Here is a 17,127-nt window from a genome sequence, read left to right as displayed (position 1 = left end):
AACTTCGGACAGGCCTTCTGTGTGGAGTTTGCATGTTCTCCCCGTGTCACTGTGGACTCTCTCCGGGTTCTTCAGCTTCCTCCCACAGTCCAAAGACATGCAGCTAAGGTTAATTGAAGACTCTAAATTGCCCGTAGGTGTGAACTTCACAATAGTAGTGTAGAACAAGATTCCCATAGATAAGAAAAGGAAAGTGCTATGTTTTATGTCCTACACCTGCGTCAAAGCCTCAAATCGTGACATCAATCATCCGTTTTGTAGAGCTGATAACATTGCTATATACGGGCCTCGCAAAGCCAAATAGTTTGCCTCCTCTGCATGTCGGCAGGAATAGAATTATAAATGCAGAATTAAACTGTACACCCAGCCGCTAGTATAGATGACAAGGTCAACAACAGCTGTAATCCTTTATCCATGTTGAACTAACCATGGGTAGTCGATCCATAATCAAGGCTGATGTTGCCTGTTTTCCTCTGTTGGTGTGACGAATCAGGAAAGGACACGTCATGACTGATAATACCCAATTGAAAGAGCCATGTTATATGGTTTATAGGTTTTTTTTATTGCTAAACTAATGTGTTATGCCCTTTTTAAAATGTTTAACATACAATAAAATTAAGGTAATTGGTCAAGGTGTGCATATGTGCTTAGATGTGTGTTTTGGCCCTATTAACATGAAAGCTCCTCTAGTCTGTCATGCTGTTGGATAATTTGGTTTTTGCTCCTTTAAGTGGAGTTAGTGCAAGTTAAGTGTCAGTGGAACAGGATGAGGCCCAACAATTTTTCTGACCGTAGATTGTAGACTGTATTTTTAGTTATTGCCAGCAGAAGGTCAGTTTTTGACAATTTTGTTTACTTTTTGTTTTAATGGAATAAACTACTTTTGATGCACTACCAGCCTCATCCTTGGATAGCTGACCATGGAAAGTATAGCCTGCTGAGGAGCACATTTGAGTTGGGCGTGGTAGTCTACGTGAGTCAGAACCCTTTACGTCCTGCAATAAGTGGTGAAGAAGTTTTTAAACAAGCTGCCACTTCACCAATCAAGTTGTGAACTTGGGTGTCTGTGTCATCGTTATGGAAGGTGTCCGTTTCTGTCCGTCAGACTAAAACGTAATCTGGAATTTTCCAAATAAAACAGCGTCAGCATCGGTTTCAAACGTCTCCGTTTAGAGGAGGACAAATCGCATGTGTCAGTAGCATAAAGTCCGACTCTCTCATCTGCACTGGGGGGTTTGAACTGCTGGTTATTGTAACGGTCCCCTGGCATGTTTACTTGTATATGAGTATGTCTCTTTAATACAACAGGTACCTGAAGGTGTTGATCACCCTAGTTGGAGGCCCCGCCTTTCTGACGATGAGATATATCTCTCTCTTTGCGCTCCTTTGATGCATTATTCTTTTGTTCTCATTCATGCAACATCTATTCCTCACTACACTCCGCACTCATGCAGACACACACCTACACCAAGGATTTCACTGATTATCACATCCCATTGCTTCCCTAGTTGTTTTGGGGTTTAATGTCCTCAATTTTATTTAAATAAATGACTTACTATTTGCCTTCAGTCTGCATCTCCCTCTCTTTTGTCATGGCTTCAGAGCCAGGTCGTGACAGTTATAAAGTTTATGATCAATTGCTTCTAGCTTACACTTTATCAGAGGTAGTTGGAGATAACATATGTGGGGACAATATGACACACAATAGTAAGATTTATGCCTTTTCAGAAGGGTTTTCTGTTATTTTCAGTTTTATATGACAGGTAGATTTTTTTCTTTATATATTTTGACTATTAAATTGCAACTTAATTCTCGAAATGTGACTTTATTCTCAACTTTTTCAGAGAACAAAGATATGCAGGATATGTTTTGAATATAGAGAAACCTTTGAACATGAGCAGAAATCTTGCTGAAACATTTGAACTATTAAAGTTTATGAATTAATTAAAATGAATGAATTATCACCTGCCACCTGGTTTTACTGTTTTCCTTTACATATATAAAGACTTTTCCACGATAAATCGATGCTCAAAAATCACCAGAATACAGGAGTGTGTTGATGCTAAACATTACCCTGGGGGAGGAGCACAGCCTCCCCCCGCTTTATGTGACCCCACCAATGTTCAAACCATGCCTATGCCCTTGGCTGCAGCCTTGGGAGGGTATTCCACATGTCCCAGCAACACTTTCCAGCCCTTCTGAGGGAACCCCAAGGTGTGTTATCCCTCCAGCGCGTTCTAGGTCTCCCCCGTGGACTCTTACCATGTTGACTTATACTCGGAAAAAACCTCTACAATGCCATCAGTGTATGAATGTGTGTGACACGTAGTGTAAAGAGATTTTAGTGGTCAGAAGATGTGTACAATTTACCATTAGCATTCTTTCAGTCACTACCCAAGCTCATGACCATAGATGAGGGTAGAAACGAAGATGAACTGGTGAGAGATGTGCCATCTGGCTCAGCTCCCTCTTCAACACAACGGTTCAAGTCAATACTCACATCACTGCTGACGCTGCATAGAACCCTCTGTCCATCTCACGCTCCATTCTACCCTCACTGGTGAACAAGACTCAGAGAAACTTGTACTCCCTCACTTTGGGATGTGACTCGATCCCATCCAGGAGGGATCCATCCACGGTCTTCTGGCAGTACTGACTTTCATCCCGACCGCGTTACACTCGGCTGCAAACTGCCCCAGTGCTGCTGTAGAACCACATCATCTGCAAAGAGCAGAGACACAATTCTGAGGTCCACAAACCAGAAACTCTCTTACCCCCGGCTGGGCCTTGCAATCCGGTCCATGAAAATAACAAACAGGATTGGTGACAACGGACAACTCTGGCAGAAGCCAAGACCAACTAGAAACGTGTTTGACTTTGTGCCAAGTAAACGGACACAGCTCTCACTTTGGTCATACAAGGACCGGGTGGCTTCTAGCAACGACCCCAGTACCATGTATTCCCTTCAGACTCTGCCAGAGACACTGTGTTAGCTCCCTCTATTCCAAAAAACACATGTAGACTGGAACTCCCATGACCCCTCCAAAAGACCTGCAAGGGTAAAGACCTGGTCCACTGTTCCACGGCCAGGACGGAATCCGCATAGCTCCTCCTGAATCTGAGGTTCGACAATCGGTTGAGCTTCCTTTCCAAGGGAGGATGAGCAATGTGATACCACGATAATTGGAGCACACTCTCTGGGCTCCTTTTTAAAAAAATCACAAATAACAGTCAGAAACTTCCTCTCAACAACTCGCAGTCGCAGAGATGAGCCTCTCATTCCCTGGAGCAGACTCCAACACAGAGTGGCTCAGCCGGGGGCTCATGAGTATGTCAAATGTCTTCCATATGGAATATTGTTTTACACTTAACGTGCAAATTTCAAAGATTTCATAGATGCCAAACACTTGATTGTGCTCCCTGAAGTTTCTGAGATACAGCCAGCTTCTTATCATATTATATTTAGTCCTTGGGCACATGCGGCTACTCCATATAAAAAATAAAAAAAAAGTTGCACAGAATTATTATAAGTCATACCACAGGTGAATACATTCGCTTGAAGAGCCACTCTCCATTAGTTCTGATGGGTTTCATGAACTTTCAGGAGGTATGTCTGTTTTTTCCCCAAGATAACTGCTTCTGACTCAAAAACATATAGGACCCCTCTCTCTTTCACACATATACAAACACACACAAACACACAGAGAAACTGAGTTGAACATTTCTTCATATTTTTACTGAGGCAGAAACACTTCCACAATTTTCAGTGATGTGAACAATTGTCTTAAACATGATGGTAACATCATACAAAGAGATACAATAAGATTGAATGTGTAAAAAACTAAACAACACCAGGTAGGTAACTGTTTATTAACAAAATACATTTACTTGAATGGGGAACAATATGTACACGTCAATAACATCAAAATCAAAATAAAGACCACACTAACACAGCAGATTTTTTATATAAAGTAAAATGTTTCAACAATGTATAAAAATACTGCTGTACAAGGATTATTTTCCTATTAACAGTCAAACTGTTAAAGGTGACTTAAAGCAAACTTTTCATAAAACCTGTGAAAAACGTTTTCTTTTCCTTACCAACCCAAATTCCCAAAAATGTAGCACAAAATGAAAAAACTTTAAAATACTTATTCTGTTTGAACAGATGAAACGCAGCATCATAGCAGCTGAACAGTCTGAAATGAAAATAATTCCTGCTTGTCCACTCTGTACAGTGTTGTTTTTACAGGTTGTCCACCCCGCGGATCCTCCTGGCCAGCTGAATGTCACGGGGGAACACTGTGACCCGCTTGGCGTGGATGGCACACAGATTGGCATCTGAGAATAACATGATGAGAAACGCCTCTGCAGCCTTGGAGGAGGAGGAGGAGGAGGAGGAGAAGAAAGCCAGATGTTTGTGAATCAAAGAAATCGGCTTTGTCATTCATTGGGTGACTCAGTGTGTTAGTTTCCCTTCTAAATGCAAACAGGGATCCCAACGTAAAATCATGGGTTCATTATCTATGACCTAAAAGTAAGAGTTACTGTATTCATCAAGCATTTATGAATTTTATACATAATGCAGACGTGAAGGTTTCTGCATTGATGTAGTGACAGAACACAATTTGGTTTAATTTCAGCTCAGTGCGAGCCTTTCTTGAAAATGCTATAATTGAATGTAATTCACACAAGGGGAGCTCTCACACACCTTGCGTGCGGATCAGAGATGGCCCTCGGCAGTTCGCTAGCTTGCTCTCACTAATAATATAAGAAAACATGCATGCATGCTGAAATTCAAAAGTGATGGGTTTTGCTGGGAATTACTGTGATGCAGTAAGAGTAGAAAAGCTGGGAGTAAGGAAAATTAACTAACTAAATGAAGTCTGCAAGCCATTGGGCTCATTCTTGCAGTGTAAAATGTCATAGGCTTTCAGTGCCCTGTCTGAGAGCTGCTATCTGAAAACCCGAGGCGAAGTTTTAATAACAGCAAACACTATATGAAACCATCCGTTGACAAACTCGCACAACTCGTGCAGGATAATCAGGTCTCACTTATCGAGTTGTATGCTCCTTCACAAACACATGAATCTTTCTATTTAAAGCAAATCTGCCACTACTGCTTGCCCTTGCATGTTGCGAGTTGGTGTTTTACAAAGTAAGGTTTTTAGTAATGATGCATGTGTTACTGGATAATTGAGACTGGAATATACTGCACAAGTTTTGTGAGTTTGTGAATGAAAGTCTTATTTAGGTTTTTTGCAGTTATTAAACACTGCCCCCATTTTATGTTAATTCATTAATTTACTCCGTTTTCAGGTTCGGCGTGGAGGCGGACAGAGGAATTCAAGGTCACAAGGTAAAATGGTCATTTTAGGAGTGAAGTATTCCTCTTAAATCCAATTATTATGAATGTCTAACAATCTCATTTAAACCAGAGGGGTGACACCAAATGACACAATATGTTCCACACAGTCAACCATTTTCTACTTTTTGATACTTTTTTTCATGCTGTCATTTCCAGTGAGGAATGATGACAGCATGTTTGCTGGTGCTTACCTCCTGCAGAGCCAGAAGAGCGTAGACCTGCCATCGGAGAGCTTCACCAGAAAAACTCTGGCACACCTCACGAACCTGAGACAAGAAATCAAGACTTAATCAACCCAGGCTGCAGTCACACAGGTCAGAGGGAACAAGTAGCAGCAGAAAATGATGTTTTTCTGGCTTTGCATGCATTCCCAAACCATATGTATTCATAAAAAAAAAACACATATTAACCCTGTTATATTCCTCCTCTGGGAATTTACAATCAAATCTGTATTACTTTGAGGTTTCGTTTTTGTGATCAAATTTTGTTGATTTTAAAGCTATGTATTGGAAATCAACATGAAAATCAGAAACAAAAATCGAAAGGAAAAAACTAAATGTTGACACAAACCCCCAAATACATCTCTGTATAATAGCCTGGGGAATGTGTTATGTATCAATAAAATGATTTTACTAAATTGTACTAAAGGCCCCTGTCCATGATAGTGGTTTAGTGTTTCTGATCGATCTTAGACTGCACTAAGCTCGGTCCAACTATCAGACTCTCCTCGAGGATTACTCACTAGACGAGAGAAGGGTCCCTTCCTGAGCAGAAGATCTGTGCTCTTCTGGTACTTGCGGATCTCCATTAAGGCCCTGGTCCCTGGTCGGAACCTTCTCTTCTTGGGAGACACGGGGGGCTGTCCTGGAAAACAGATACAGAGTGCTGGAGTGTTTTTGTGATGGCAGGATAGGTAGGCTTTTGGTATGAATGTAGACCATGGTATGGACAAGTTTTTAAATACTAGTTTAGCTCAATGACCTGCCTTGTTTTTTAAACTTTTACTGTTTTTTAGCAGGAAGTTATTTCTGTCACATAAGCATAATGATTTGTTCAAAGGTCCCCTCATGCTACTTTAATCACTCTCACTTGAAACTCCACTAAGTCTTGGGGACCTGGGTGTCGAACTGGAGGTCCCTGGGGCCACCACGGGGGGGCGATGTTGAGGGGTTTTCCCCTTTCGGCGGCTGCCGGATGAATCGTGACGCATCGCCTCCAACAAAGATGTGGACCACAAGAAACAGACTGCAGCCAAGGTCTAACTGTGAAAGAATGAGAACACCACATGCACAATCAATCATAAAACAAACATTCATGTCCTCTCTTTATAGGAGATGGATACGTTTTACTCCATTCATTTCTTTTCATTTACTGGTTATACTAAAAATAAAATAAAATAAAATAAGAAAAGGACACCAATGACGGTTAACTCTAGATTTGTTTTTAATCAAGTTGGGGTTGTACTCTAGTTATTCCTCTCTCCATAGAGTATATAAAGGTCATAATCAGCCATAGCAAAAGGAGCAAGACTAAGGCAGCTCTCTGGAGCCATGAGCCCACAATATATACAGAACATGTGTTGAATTACTATCAATGTTTATTTGTATGGTTCCTGTTGAATAAATACATTATTTTGAGGGCATCACACCTCACGGTTCTGAGATATGAATGAGTTGGAGACGAATGTAGTGAGAATCAACAGTAACCCTCACCTCCAACATCACTGACAGGTTAGGTTATCATAGAAGTAAATGGACAACATACGGTTTGAGGAAGCGTTGAGCAGATAACAAATTTGAGCACTGCTCAGTACCAGTCAACCTTTGCTTAAGAGCAGAATCTAATTTCTGTGTACAAGGGAAGACAAAATCCTGAGGGCAACGGATGATTTGAGCATTAAGAGGGATTCTCATGCTTGTAATGATTAAAGCAGCTCATACTTATTTTTAATAACTGAATCTCCTGAGCACAAACGGCATACTTTTTATTTTATTATTTTAGTGAGCACTGCAGCTGCCCTTACAGAGTTTGTACTGAATGCATGGGACATATTTCTTCCTGTTAACATTGTGCATTGAACTTTGACCCTCTCGCTCATATATCCCTCATCTGTCACTGCAGCTTCTGTCAATGAGTGGTCATTGGCTGTGTTCCAAACGCACACTAACATACTGCATACTACATGCTCAATCAGTATAAACTGCATTATTTCTACCTAATAAACAAATAAGTATGATCTTACAATCAGTGGGTACCTCTACTCTACGCTGCATTTGACATGGTATGTGATTGGGAGTACTGAATCTCTTTCTGGCACAGTTAATAGTATGAGAGTATCTGACCATTTTGACTTGGAAGTAAAGGGTCTTCCTGATGGACCCTTACTTCTGACTTCAAAATAAAAGCTTGACAGTGGTGTTCTTTTAACCAGCAGATGGAGACAAAGGGCAGAGTTTAGTGTCTGTATAATTATAAAAAAAAAGAAAAAGGAAATGCATTGACATTAAATTTCAAGAGATCACATGAAAATGACTGGCAAATGATAGCTTGTTTGAAAGACATTATGGCAGAGTTAAATTCATTTAAAAGTAGTCACTAGGAGTATATCATAGTAGCCTTGGCAGCTTAATGTGATTTTTAATGTGATTTTCTGAACCAGATGAAGGGTGTTCTTATTTCTTGAATGAGATTTATTGTGATCTGCTCTGAGTCCAAAAATGATGGTTCAAACATTCAAAATAAAATAAGAAATAAAATAAGTATAGGCTGTGGCAACATTCTGAATGACGGCATTTAAATGTTGATTGAGATTGGATGCTAGCTGTGAGCGTCACACATTACTTTAACAACGTGGTACATTTACAACAACCCTGTCACAAATAGATACCAAGCAGTACCACTCTGTGAAAGTACTCCGCTACAAACAACCTCACTGAAGTAAAAGAACAGTATCAGTGTTATCAGCTAGTCCCTGACAGTGTTTTACTATTACATATGATGTTTTTAATATTACTGCTGCATTAATGTTTATGTTGCATTTCTCTGCTGGAGATTCAATTACCCAACATATATAATATAACCTTAAACATTTGCAGAGGTAAAATGCATCAGTCTTATAAGCAATGAGGAAAAGTTACTTTGGAAATGTAACGTTTATCAGATTACAAGCTGCCCTGTTAAAAACGTAATAGGTAATGTAACTATTTCGCTTACTTCGTCAAAGTAACTTTTTGTATTTGATTACAAAGCTGAAAAGTCCTAAAAACATAAACCCAAACCAGCATTGTAAACCTCACAACACTGATTACTGCCAAACTTCTATTAACGGTTCTTCAGTAGAACTTTATATAAGGACTGAATGAATGTTGGAAGACTCTAAATATACGCTTTATTAACAATAATATTTTGTAATCACCAAGGTTTTGATTAGTAACGGTAATGTAATGTAATACACATGTTTCCTCAGTAACTGATTACACTTACATTTAGTGTGTACTTTAATTGATTTTATGGTTAATTGAATTGTTATTATATGGGTTTTTTTCAATCGGATCTGAATTACTCTCTGAATATAGTAAAGTAAAAACATAAAGTAGCATATAATGGAAAAACACAAATAGAGCACAGTCCCCTGAATCCTCCCGTCTGATATCAGGCTCCGTCCATAGATTGTGTAACGTCCTCGTAAACTCCTAGCTCTGACAACAACAGTAAGATGACTTAACGTGAAGCCTCATCTGTAATATCCTGGGCTGACCAACATTTGTCATATCGTGTAAAAACAATGTTTCCCCTGAACTCAACGCTAGCGCTAGTCCCATCCTAAATCGCTTTTTGGATAAGCTAACTTTAAAATGCTAGTTTACGTCTACAACGTCTTATAAACTCACTCCTTTTAAAACATTTCCTAACCCAATAAAGTTATTATCAACGTACCGTAGATTTGAAGAAGATGTCCGAATAAAATGTTTTGTAAAATACTGGAAACCGAAAAGAATGTATGGTGCCGAGCAGTCACAACAACATCCAACTGAAATTCAAACGAAGCCTCAGCGGCTCAACCAATCAGATTCCTCTTCTTCTTCTTCTTCTTCTCTGATTTGATGGCGAATCGCAAACCAACGTATAGATGCACACTGCCACCCACTGTACCGAGGTGTTTAACATCATGGCTTTATATGCTTCAGGTTATATTCAATTCAATTCAGTTTATTTTGTATAGCCCAGAATCACAAATTACAAATTAGCCTCAGAGGGCTTTACAATCTGTGCACATGCGACATCCTCTGTCCTTCCCTCACATCGGCACAGGAAAAAGTCCCCTAAAAAAAGGAAGAAACCTATGGGAGACCGACAGAGGAGGGATCCTTCTCCCAGGATGGACAGAATGCAATAGATGTCATGTGTACAGAATGAGCAGCATAACAGTTCTTAGATACAACACATTCAATGTATATGACATAAATGATTCATATAATAAGACTACTTATAATAACAGCAGCAATTATTACAGTAGAAAATATATATAATATACATCCATCCATCTTCCGTAACCGCTTATCCAGTTAAGGGTCGCGGGGGTGCTGGAGCCAATCCCAGCTGTCAATGGGCGAAGGCAGGGTACACCCTGGACAGGTCGCCAGCCTATCACAGGGCAGACATATAGAGACAGACAACCACTCACACTCACATCCACACCTACGGGCAATTTCAGAGTCATCAATTAACCTAACCTGCATGTCTTTGGACTGTGGGAGGAAGCCGGAGAACCCGGAGAGAACCCACGCTGACACAGGTTATATACAAGTAAAAACAAACAAAAATAAATAAATGTATCTTTTAATATCGTCCTTAGAATAAGGAGAATAAAGACGTTACTATCTGAGTTATTATACTACATCTCAAAATGACATGCTCAACATTTTCAAGAATGTTACAAACATCTAATTTATCTGATATGCACTCGAGTATGTCCAAATCTTAATCATGAAAAATCACTTCCTCTCTTCTGCACTTTCAATTGAAAGTTTAGCTGCCATTCTTATGCTTAAATAGAAAGCAGTTTTTATGGACTTTTATTAAATACATTTTTAATGAATGCAAAATTGAAACGCTCACTCATAAAGAAGCTACTATAACACCCTTGCTGCAGAACGCCTCAGAGAAACCAATCACTCACAATCTATGATTGTCTACCAGCTAGCCTTTCAGCAAGTGCAGACCACATTTTACTGCACATGGTTTGTACCCTAAGGCCATGACACGATATATATGACGAATGACATCTCTTTGAACCTTCTGTACATGTGAAGCAGGAGACGTTTTATACTCTGCTTAAAGGTCTTAGTTTAAGGTGATATTACAGTGCCTGTTTTGAAGATTTAATGGTGTTCAAGTGGACTCATTCCCTCTCTGTTGGGTGCAATTAAGCAGAATTAAGCTTTCTCATCACCCTCCACCCAAAAACATGAGTAGGAACCTAATAAAGTTGAACATTCACTCCAACTGTATTCTCCACATTTTTGTGAACGAATCATCTTCAGTTGTTTCTTTTAAAGTCAAGAGCTGCAGTAGAGTCTGGACAAATGAAAACTATCCATTGTAATCCTAAAAGTAAAGCAACTGTTTCTGCTGTAAATACAGATAGTCTGCCATTAATGCTTCTGAATATGAGTCCATCAAACTCAATTCAATTGTATTTGTAAAGCCCAAAATCACAAATCACAAATTTGCCTTAGAGGTCTTTACAATCTGTACAACATAAACATCCTCTGTCCCTAGACCATCACATCAGACAAGCAGCTCAGGTTGATTGATGACTCTAAATGGCCTGTTGATTTGAATGGTTGTGTGTCCTGTGATAGTCTGGAGACCCATCCTGTCCAGGGAACCGATACTTTTTGTTACAATTGTAATGGCAATTTATATTTGTGTTTGTTTGAAGATATACTGTGTGAGGGATTTATGTTAACTAGCCTGGAACTTTATTGTTGTGTTTGTTTGAAGATATATTGTGTGAGGGATTTATGTCCACAGGCCAGGTGCAGGAAGAATAACACCTCTGAACAAGGTCTTCTTCCTCCCCTTTGACCTTCACGCCTCCCTCCTCAAACCTGTTCCTTATCATAGGCGCCAGTAGATATATTAAATCAGAACTGAGCCTGCAGACACTGAAATTTAGCCTTGACCACCCCATCGGTGTTTCTTCCTTTATATATCAGGGGTGTGCAGCCTTTCGAGTCAGTGCATTCCTTTGCAGGCTCTATGTGATCCTGTAAACCTCTGCCTCTTTCTTATAAGAAATAAAATACCACAAAGACACTCAATTGTCATTTCACTGTTATTTCAACGCTCATTGGGACTCATCTCGGGATATCGATAGATAGATAGTATTTTTTCCACCACACAATTTAAATGATCAATACTGATTATTTCTTAAATGGCTATGTGACTTTTTTAAATAATGGTTGTTTTTTGGGAAAAAAGGCCGTTCACATACTAGCCATTAATAACACATTTATTACAAAAGCAAATGTGAGTGTAATGAAATAAAAATGTTTGCGCCACTAGGTGTAAACAAAAAATACTATGACTGATGGAGCCTGCTTGTATTGCTGTATTTGTGTTGCTGGTTGGCACAAATATAGCATCTTGCTTTATGTTTATCTGCTACGTTTCCTTTCTGCCATCCTCTCACTTGAAAAGCTGAAAAATGAGTCATCCAGCCCCTTATGTGGTCACCAAATAACTTAACTGAAAAGGGCACTGATCATTTTACAAACATAAACTTTTATTGCGTAACTATTTCTTTACGTCATTGTTGCTTTAGAGATATAAAAACAAGCTGTCTTCTTTTTTACTTGAACATCGAAGGATTACTACATATTGAAAAGAAGTGTTTCATTCAGCGTCCATGATGTGAACAGATTCGTCGACCACGTCCAGAGAGAATGGGGTCACCGTTTTGGTCAGGATGGCCGTGGTGCCGGGCTCATACCTGTACTGTCCCTCTCTGAAAAAGAGACAGACAAGGAGGACCGTACAAGTCCCCGTCACTGTATTGGTGTGGAGGGGAGGGGAGGAGGCCAGTAGAGTGTGATTTACATATAATCTGTATATAGGTAGGGAACTTGTCTTTTATTTTCAATGCCAAGTTTTACAGTTACTGTCCTGTCTCCATAGATAGCTGCAGAAAAAACATTGATCTACAAAATATTTAAGGGAGAAACACACGATAAAAGGTACTGACTTACCTTTTGCCCTTCATCGTGGGCTTGTCGTAGCCGCGCAGATACTCCACTCCAGCCTTGGTGATAACACACAAGTCCACGTTGCTGCCTGAACCCAGGTCACAGAAAATCCCTGCAGCGATGGCGTCTCGTACCAACTGCTTTGCCTTTTCCAGCTTAAAAGGAGAGAGGAGGAAGGGGAAAACAGGGTTTGAACATTAGACATATGAGGACAGGATAGGGTTGGTGCTGAACATTGAATAACAGCTAGATCCATTCTCTGGTGGCCATAATGGAGGACGGGCCAAAAATAAACAAACAGATTAATTTCATTGTAGTGGTGTGTGGCTCTTGAAAATCCAACAAAAGCTTTTACCTTCCCCATCAACCCCCGTCTCTGTGCAATACCAAGCCAACTATGCATTGATAGGATGATCGTGATGGAGGTGTCACCACCTTTACACAGAATAACAAACTGACTCTATGGCTGTTCGGATACCATTTTTCCTTCCCCTCGATACGTGTGTGCACAACATGCCGTCAGTATAAACCATTTTTATTATAACACATCACATTGGATTACATCGTCGAACAAAGGACCGCAGACAGTCAGCCTCACCTCCATGTTTGGTTTGAATCTGTCCTCAAATACAGAGACAGCAGCTGCAGCTCCAGAGCCTGAAACCAGAATCAAAGGTTTTATTCTGCTTCTCAGGGTTTCTGTTTTTGTCTGGTCTAGAGGTTGGTCCTGAGCCTATTCAGCCCGTATACAGTACATTCAGCACATACCCATGGTGACGAAAGGCAGCTTGTCGTAGGAGCCGTGTGGGTAAACACTGTACAGATGAGCACCAGTCACGTCGACTCCTCCAACGATCAGAGATGAACCGACGTGACCCTGGTACCTGCAAAGCCAAACAGACATCACTACAACATGCTGCTCTCTCTTCCTGTGGGAGAACAAGGGACAGGCCTAACTGGACTCGTGTGGATGTTAATGAAAGAGAAAGAAAAATAAAAAAGACAGAAGCAAACTTCAAACTGAACTTACGGATGTGTACCTTCTGACCATCACTGATTTGTGCTTTGTATCCTGCACATCTTGGCTACACTCACCTGAACAGCATCTGTTTCAGCTGTCGGGTTACCATGGCGACAAGTGGGGGCCGCCCCGTGTTGAGCATGTGCAGCTCCACGTTGGACGACATGATCTGTGTGGTTATATCTGCGTCTGCAGCCACGCCAGCACCACAGCAGCTACAGAACGTAGGCAACATAGTTTGACAAGTCAAACAGTGGACCGTTTCATGAACACGTCTTATGGGTATAAAGCTCTCTTTTTTTTACCAACTCTGTGGGTGATCAGTTATTAGAATACCTCAATATGCAGTCAAATCAGATCACATCCTCAAAAACATCATGCAGTTCTGTGATTACAGTACACTTGCTGGGATCCATTTGTGGTTCACTGTCTTTCTCAGTGATCCCTAAACAGGAGCACAGGAGGAGCTGGGGACAAGTATGGACGGCCTGCTGTAACACCTGAGCTACAGCTGCCTCAGCCTGTCCTGCACGTAGTTCAGTTAAAGTGGGTTAAAGTGAGACTATGCTGGGAGGTGAGAATTAAAATCAGCAAAAGAAGAAGTAACTTCAGTTTTCAGCCTTAATCTTCAATTGTTTTTTATGTGTTATTTGAATATTTTTATAGAAGCAAAGGTCAGATGAATAAAAGGAAAATAGTTATAAGATACATGGGCTTATCTGAAAAAGCTCCCTGGCTCGTACAGTATCATGCATGAAGGCTTGAGGCTCCTCACAGAGGTCAGGTGACACAACAATACACCATAAAGGCTTGCATTTCAAAAGTAAAACGGGAAAAAAACGTAAAGATGATTAATAAGTAATCACGAGTAATAATAAGGAGTAACACAGGACATTTGAGAGGGTGGAGATGGTTCCACTCACTAGATCTTTGGAGCGATGTAGTGAATCTTCATGCAGTTCTTGTCGGCCACCACCATGTCGTCTGTGGCCCTGGTGTCTGCTCCCAGGATCACTCCATCCTGACTCACCAGGACAGAAATACACCCAGAAATGAGGAGCGGCTACTGCACCTTGTTACTTACATATTTAAAGTAATGTTCTAGATATTTCCAAAAACTCTCTCTCAGATCCTCACCTTGTAAACAATCCCAGCAATAGTTGTCCCAGTCTTTCTGGCATTGGGAGATTTGTAGCCTAACTCTGACAAACTGGACTCTAACACTGCATTCCTGGAAATGATGAATGAACATGAGACACTCGTATTAATATTGGTTCACTCCAACCCTGCTGTCTCTTAATAATAATAATACTCTTTATTTATATAGCACATTTCATACAGACTATGTAGCTCAAAGTGCTGTACATTTTTAAAATAAATAAAAACTTTTACAGAGCATGCTTTTTTCACTTACCTTTTTTGTGAAATCAAAAAGTGGAAAACATTTTATATTTAAAATGACAAATAATTAAATAGTTTAACAGGGCATAATTATCTTAAATATCTATTTTATATTGCTGTGAAAACATCTCCTTCAAACAACTGGATTTATTCAAGTGTCTCACCAAAAAACTAAATTTTACAAGATTACATTTGAACACATCATGATAAGGTTGTTAATAATAATAATAACAATAATAATAATAATAATAACAATAACAACAACAATAATTATTATTATTATGAGATAATAAGTCATAACATTGACTTAGCATCTCATAATCACCACTTACGATCACTTACGACTAAATAAGAGATAGTAAGGCATTATTTGTTCGTTTATATGTTTCTCATTATAATGAATAACAGGATCTTTTTTTTTCTTTACTCTGTCAGAAGTGAACTTCCACAGCGCCCAGTGACTACAACCAGGATATAGGTGAGTCCGAACCAGGACAAGCTACTCCATCGGCGTTAGAGTCATTTTAAGTGAATACTCCAAACGTTATTCAGTTAAAAGGGTAATAAGGTCAACTTGAGTATAACACCATTAACTCAACTGAAAACCGTCCACGATCATTTATATAAGTTCTTTAAGTGGATTTGTATTGAATGTTATCTCAAATCTGTCCGGACAAGGATACATTCGTTCAGGCGGCAGTGAGGTGAGGAGACGACGCGTGGGTTCTGTACCTGCGGCTGTTCTCAAAGCAGAACCCTCCGGTCCGCGGCTCACAGGGCTTCAAGCTGTGGAGCATGTTCACCTTGAGGACGGGGAGATGAAGATGAAGCTTCTACACTGGAGAATAGATGAAACGTTGAATAGGAGAAGTGTCAGCACTTTTCACAGCTTCTTTCTTTTACTTTCGCTTCACAAGCCCAGCCTCCACTCATATTTTATTTCCTGAAAGCCGACTCAGATTTGGAATGAAAGAGGAATCTCCACCTCTAAGAACAAAAGAACAAAAACGACTCCTCATTTATCATCATTTATGGAATAAATATGAGAATATGAGAGCAAGTTTACATCTCAATCTGCTTCTCTGGCCACGGGTCACTCTTTTATATGATTATAGAGTTATGAACTGCGTCATCAAATGAACTGCTGAATATATTTACCGACATTTCTTGCAGTGTATTATAATTTGATTGCACAACAGGGAAGTACTTGAAAAAGTAGGAGCTTCCTAAAAGCTATCTTGTGTCGACTAGTTTTACTATTTTTTTTATACCTTGCTTTAAATTGGCTTTAGATTACTGAAGATGTCAACACTCATCCCAAACCAATAGTAAATATAATAATACTCATTTTTATTGTTCATGATTCCTAAAATAATTGATCCCATTACCACCTTTAAAGGCTATTGTTAACGTGTTTTTGCATTAATCAGTTTAAAATCAAATCCCATGTACTGTCGGATTTCTACTATCATCAAAAGCATTACTGCTGTGATTCGTGGTGGTGTGTGAAATTGGACAGACACTAAATAAAGTCTGCGTGCAGCCGATGTTAACAGGAATGCGTCACAACATTCAACTGTGGGCCCCATAGACTGTCTATGGGCAGAGTGGGCACATCTACTGTTAAACTAAGGCTTTACATTGGGGCTCAAATGTATGAATCCACTGGTTCCATCAATACACAACTCGTTATGTTGTTTATTTTCTGTCAATGATGAAATGTTTTGACTTCCAGCACATTTCCTGTTATCAATCAGGTATCTCATGGACTGTACTTGTACAGATCTTTTCTAGTTTTCCGACAACTCAAAGCACTTCAACACTACATGTCATCATTCACCCATTCACACCCATTCATACACTGATAACAGGCTACCATGCAAGGTGCCACCTGCCCATCAGGATTATAATTAACCATTGGTATCCTGTTGCACTGTGAGAAATGTAGGTTCCAGTGTTTCTGAAGCTTGCCCCATGTTCAAGGGACTGTGGCTTCCAGCTAGCAGTAACATGTGATCTGTACGTGTCTGCATTGTAATCAGATCTACATGTAAATGGGGCGGGTCGTCCTTTAACCACAAGGATGG

At 39.9% G+C, this 17,127-nt stretch overlaps 2 protein-coding genes across 3 annotated transcripts; both read right to left on the bottom strand.

Moving 5' to 3' along the window:
* Positions 1 to 3,712: 3,712 nt before the first annotated feature.
* On the bottom strand, positions 3,713 to 9,409 carry LOC129102491 (uncharacterized). 2 transcript variants are annotated; one of them, XM_054612668.1, is made up of 5 exons: positions 9,305 to 9,409; positions 6,458 to 6,626; positions 6,111 to 6,232; positions 5,560 to 5,634; positions 3,713 to 4,375 (listed from the first exon to the last, which is right to left on the bottom strand). In XM_054612668.1, the coding sequence occupies exons 2-5, from the start codon at positions 6,576 to 6,578 to the stop codon at positions 4,247 to 4,249; spliced, it is 447 nt and encodes a 148-aa protein (XP_054468643.1). In that variant the 5' UTR covers positions 6,579 to 6,626; positions 9,305 to 9,409; the 3' UTR covers positions 3,713 to 4,246. The 2 variants fall into 2 exon arrangements, with proteins under 2 accessions (XP_054468643.1, XP_054468642.1); XM_054612667.1 differs by having other exon boundaries at positions 3,715 to 4,375; positions 6,458 to 6,630.
* A 2,728-nt stretch (positions 9,410 to 12,137) lies between these two features.
* psmb10 (proteasome 20S subunit beta 10) lies at positions 12,138 to 15,967 on the bottom strand. The gene is made up of 8 exons (XM_054612028.1): positions 15,773 to 15,967; positions 14,777 to 14,870; positions 14,563 to 14,660; positions 13,714 to 13,854; positions 13,387 to 13,502; positions 13,217 to 13,275; positions 12,622 to 12,773; positions 12,138 to 12,380 (listed from the first exon to the last, which is right to left on the bottom strand). Exons 1-8 carry the CDS (start codon positions 15,835 to 15,837, stop codon positions 12,269 to 12,271), a joined length of 837 nt encoding a protein of 278 aa, XP_054468003.1. The 5' UTR covers positions 15,838 to 15,967; the 3' UTR covers positions 12,138 to 12,268.
* Positions 15,968 to 17,127: the final 1,160 nt, after the last annotated feature.

The sequence above is a fragment of the Anoplopoma fimbria genome, chromosome 14, assembly GCF_027596085.1.
Source record: "Anoplopoma fimbria isolate UVic2021 breed Golden Eagle Sablefish chromosome 14, Afim_UVic_2022, whole genome shotgun sequence".
NCBI lineage: Eukaryota > Metazoa > Chordata > Actinopteri > Perciformes > Anoplopomatidae > Anoplopoma > Anoplopoma fimbria.
This window is presented reverse-complemented; position numbering and strand designations above follow the sequence as displayed.

Coding starts and splice junctions, on each gene's coding strand:
- LOC129102491 (XM_054612668.1), bottom strand. CDS start 6,578: ATGCGTCACGATTCATCCGGCAGCCGCCGAAAGGGGAAAACCCCTCAA. Junction 6,233..6,457: donor AAGACTTAGTGGAGTTTCAA/GTGAGAGTGATT, acceptor TCTGTTTTCCAG/GACAGCCCCCCGTGTCTCCC. Junction 4,376..5,559: donor CTCTTCTGGCTCTGCAGGAG/GTAAGCACCAGC, acceptor TCCTCCTCCAAG/GCTGCAGAGGCGTTTCTCAT.
- psmb10 (XM_054612028.1), bottom strand. CDS start 15,837: ATGCTCCACAGCTTGAAGCCCTGTGAGCCGCGGACCGGAGGGTTCTGC. Junction 12,774..13,216: donor GATTCAAACCAAACATGGAG/GTGAGGCTGACT, acceptor TCTCCTTTTAAG/CTGGAAAAGGCAAAGCAGTT. Junction 12,381..12,621: donor CCCACGATGAAGGGCAAAAG/GTAAGTCAGTAC, acceptor TCTCTTTTTCAG/AGAGGGACAGTACAGGTATG.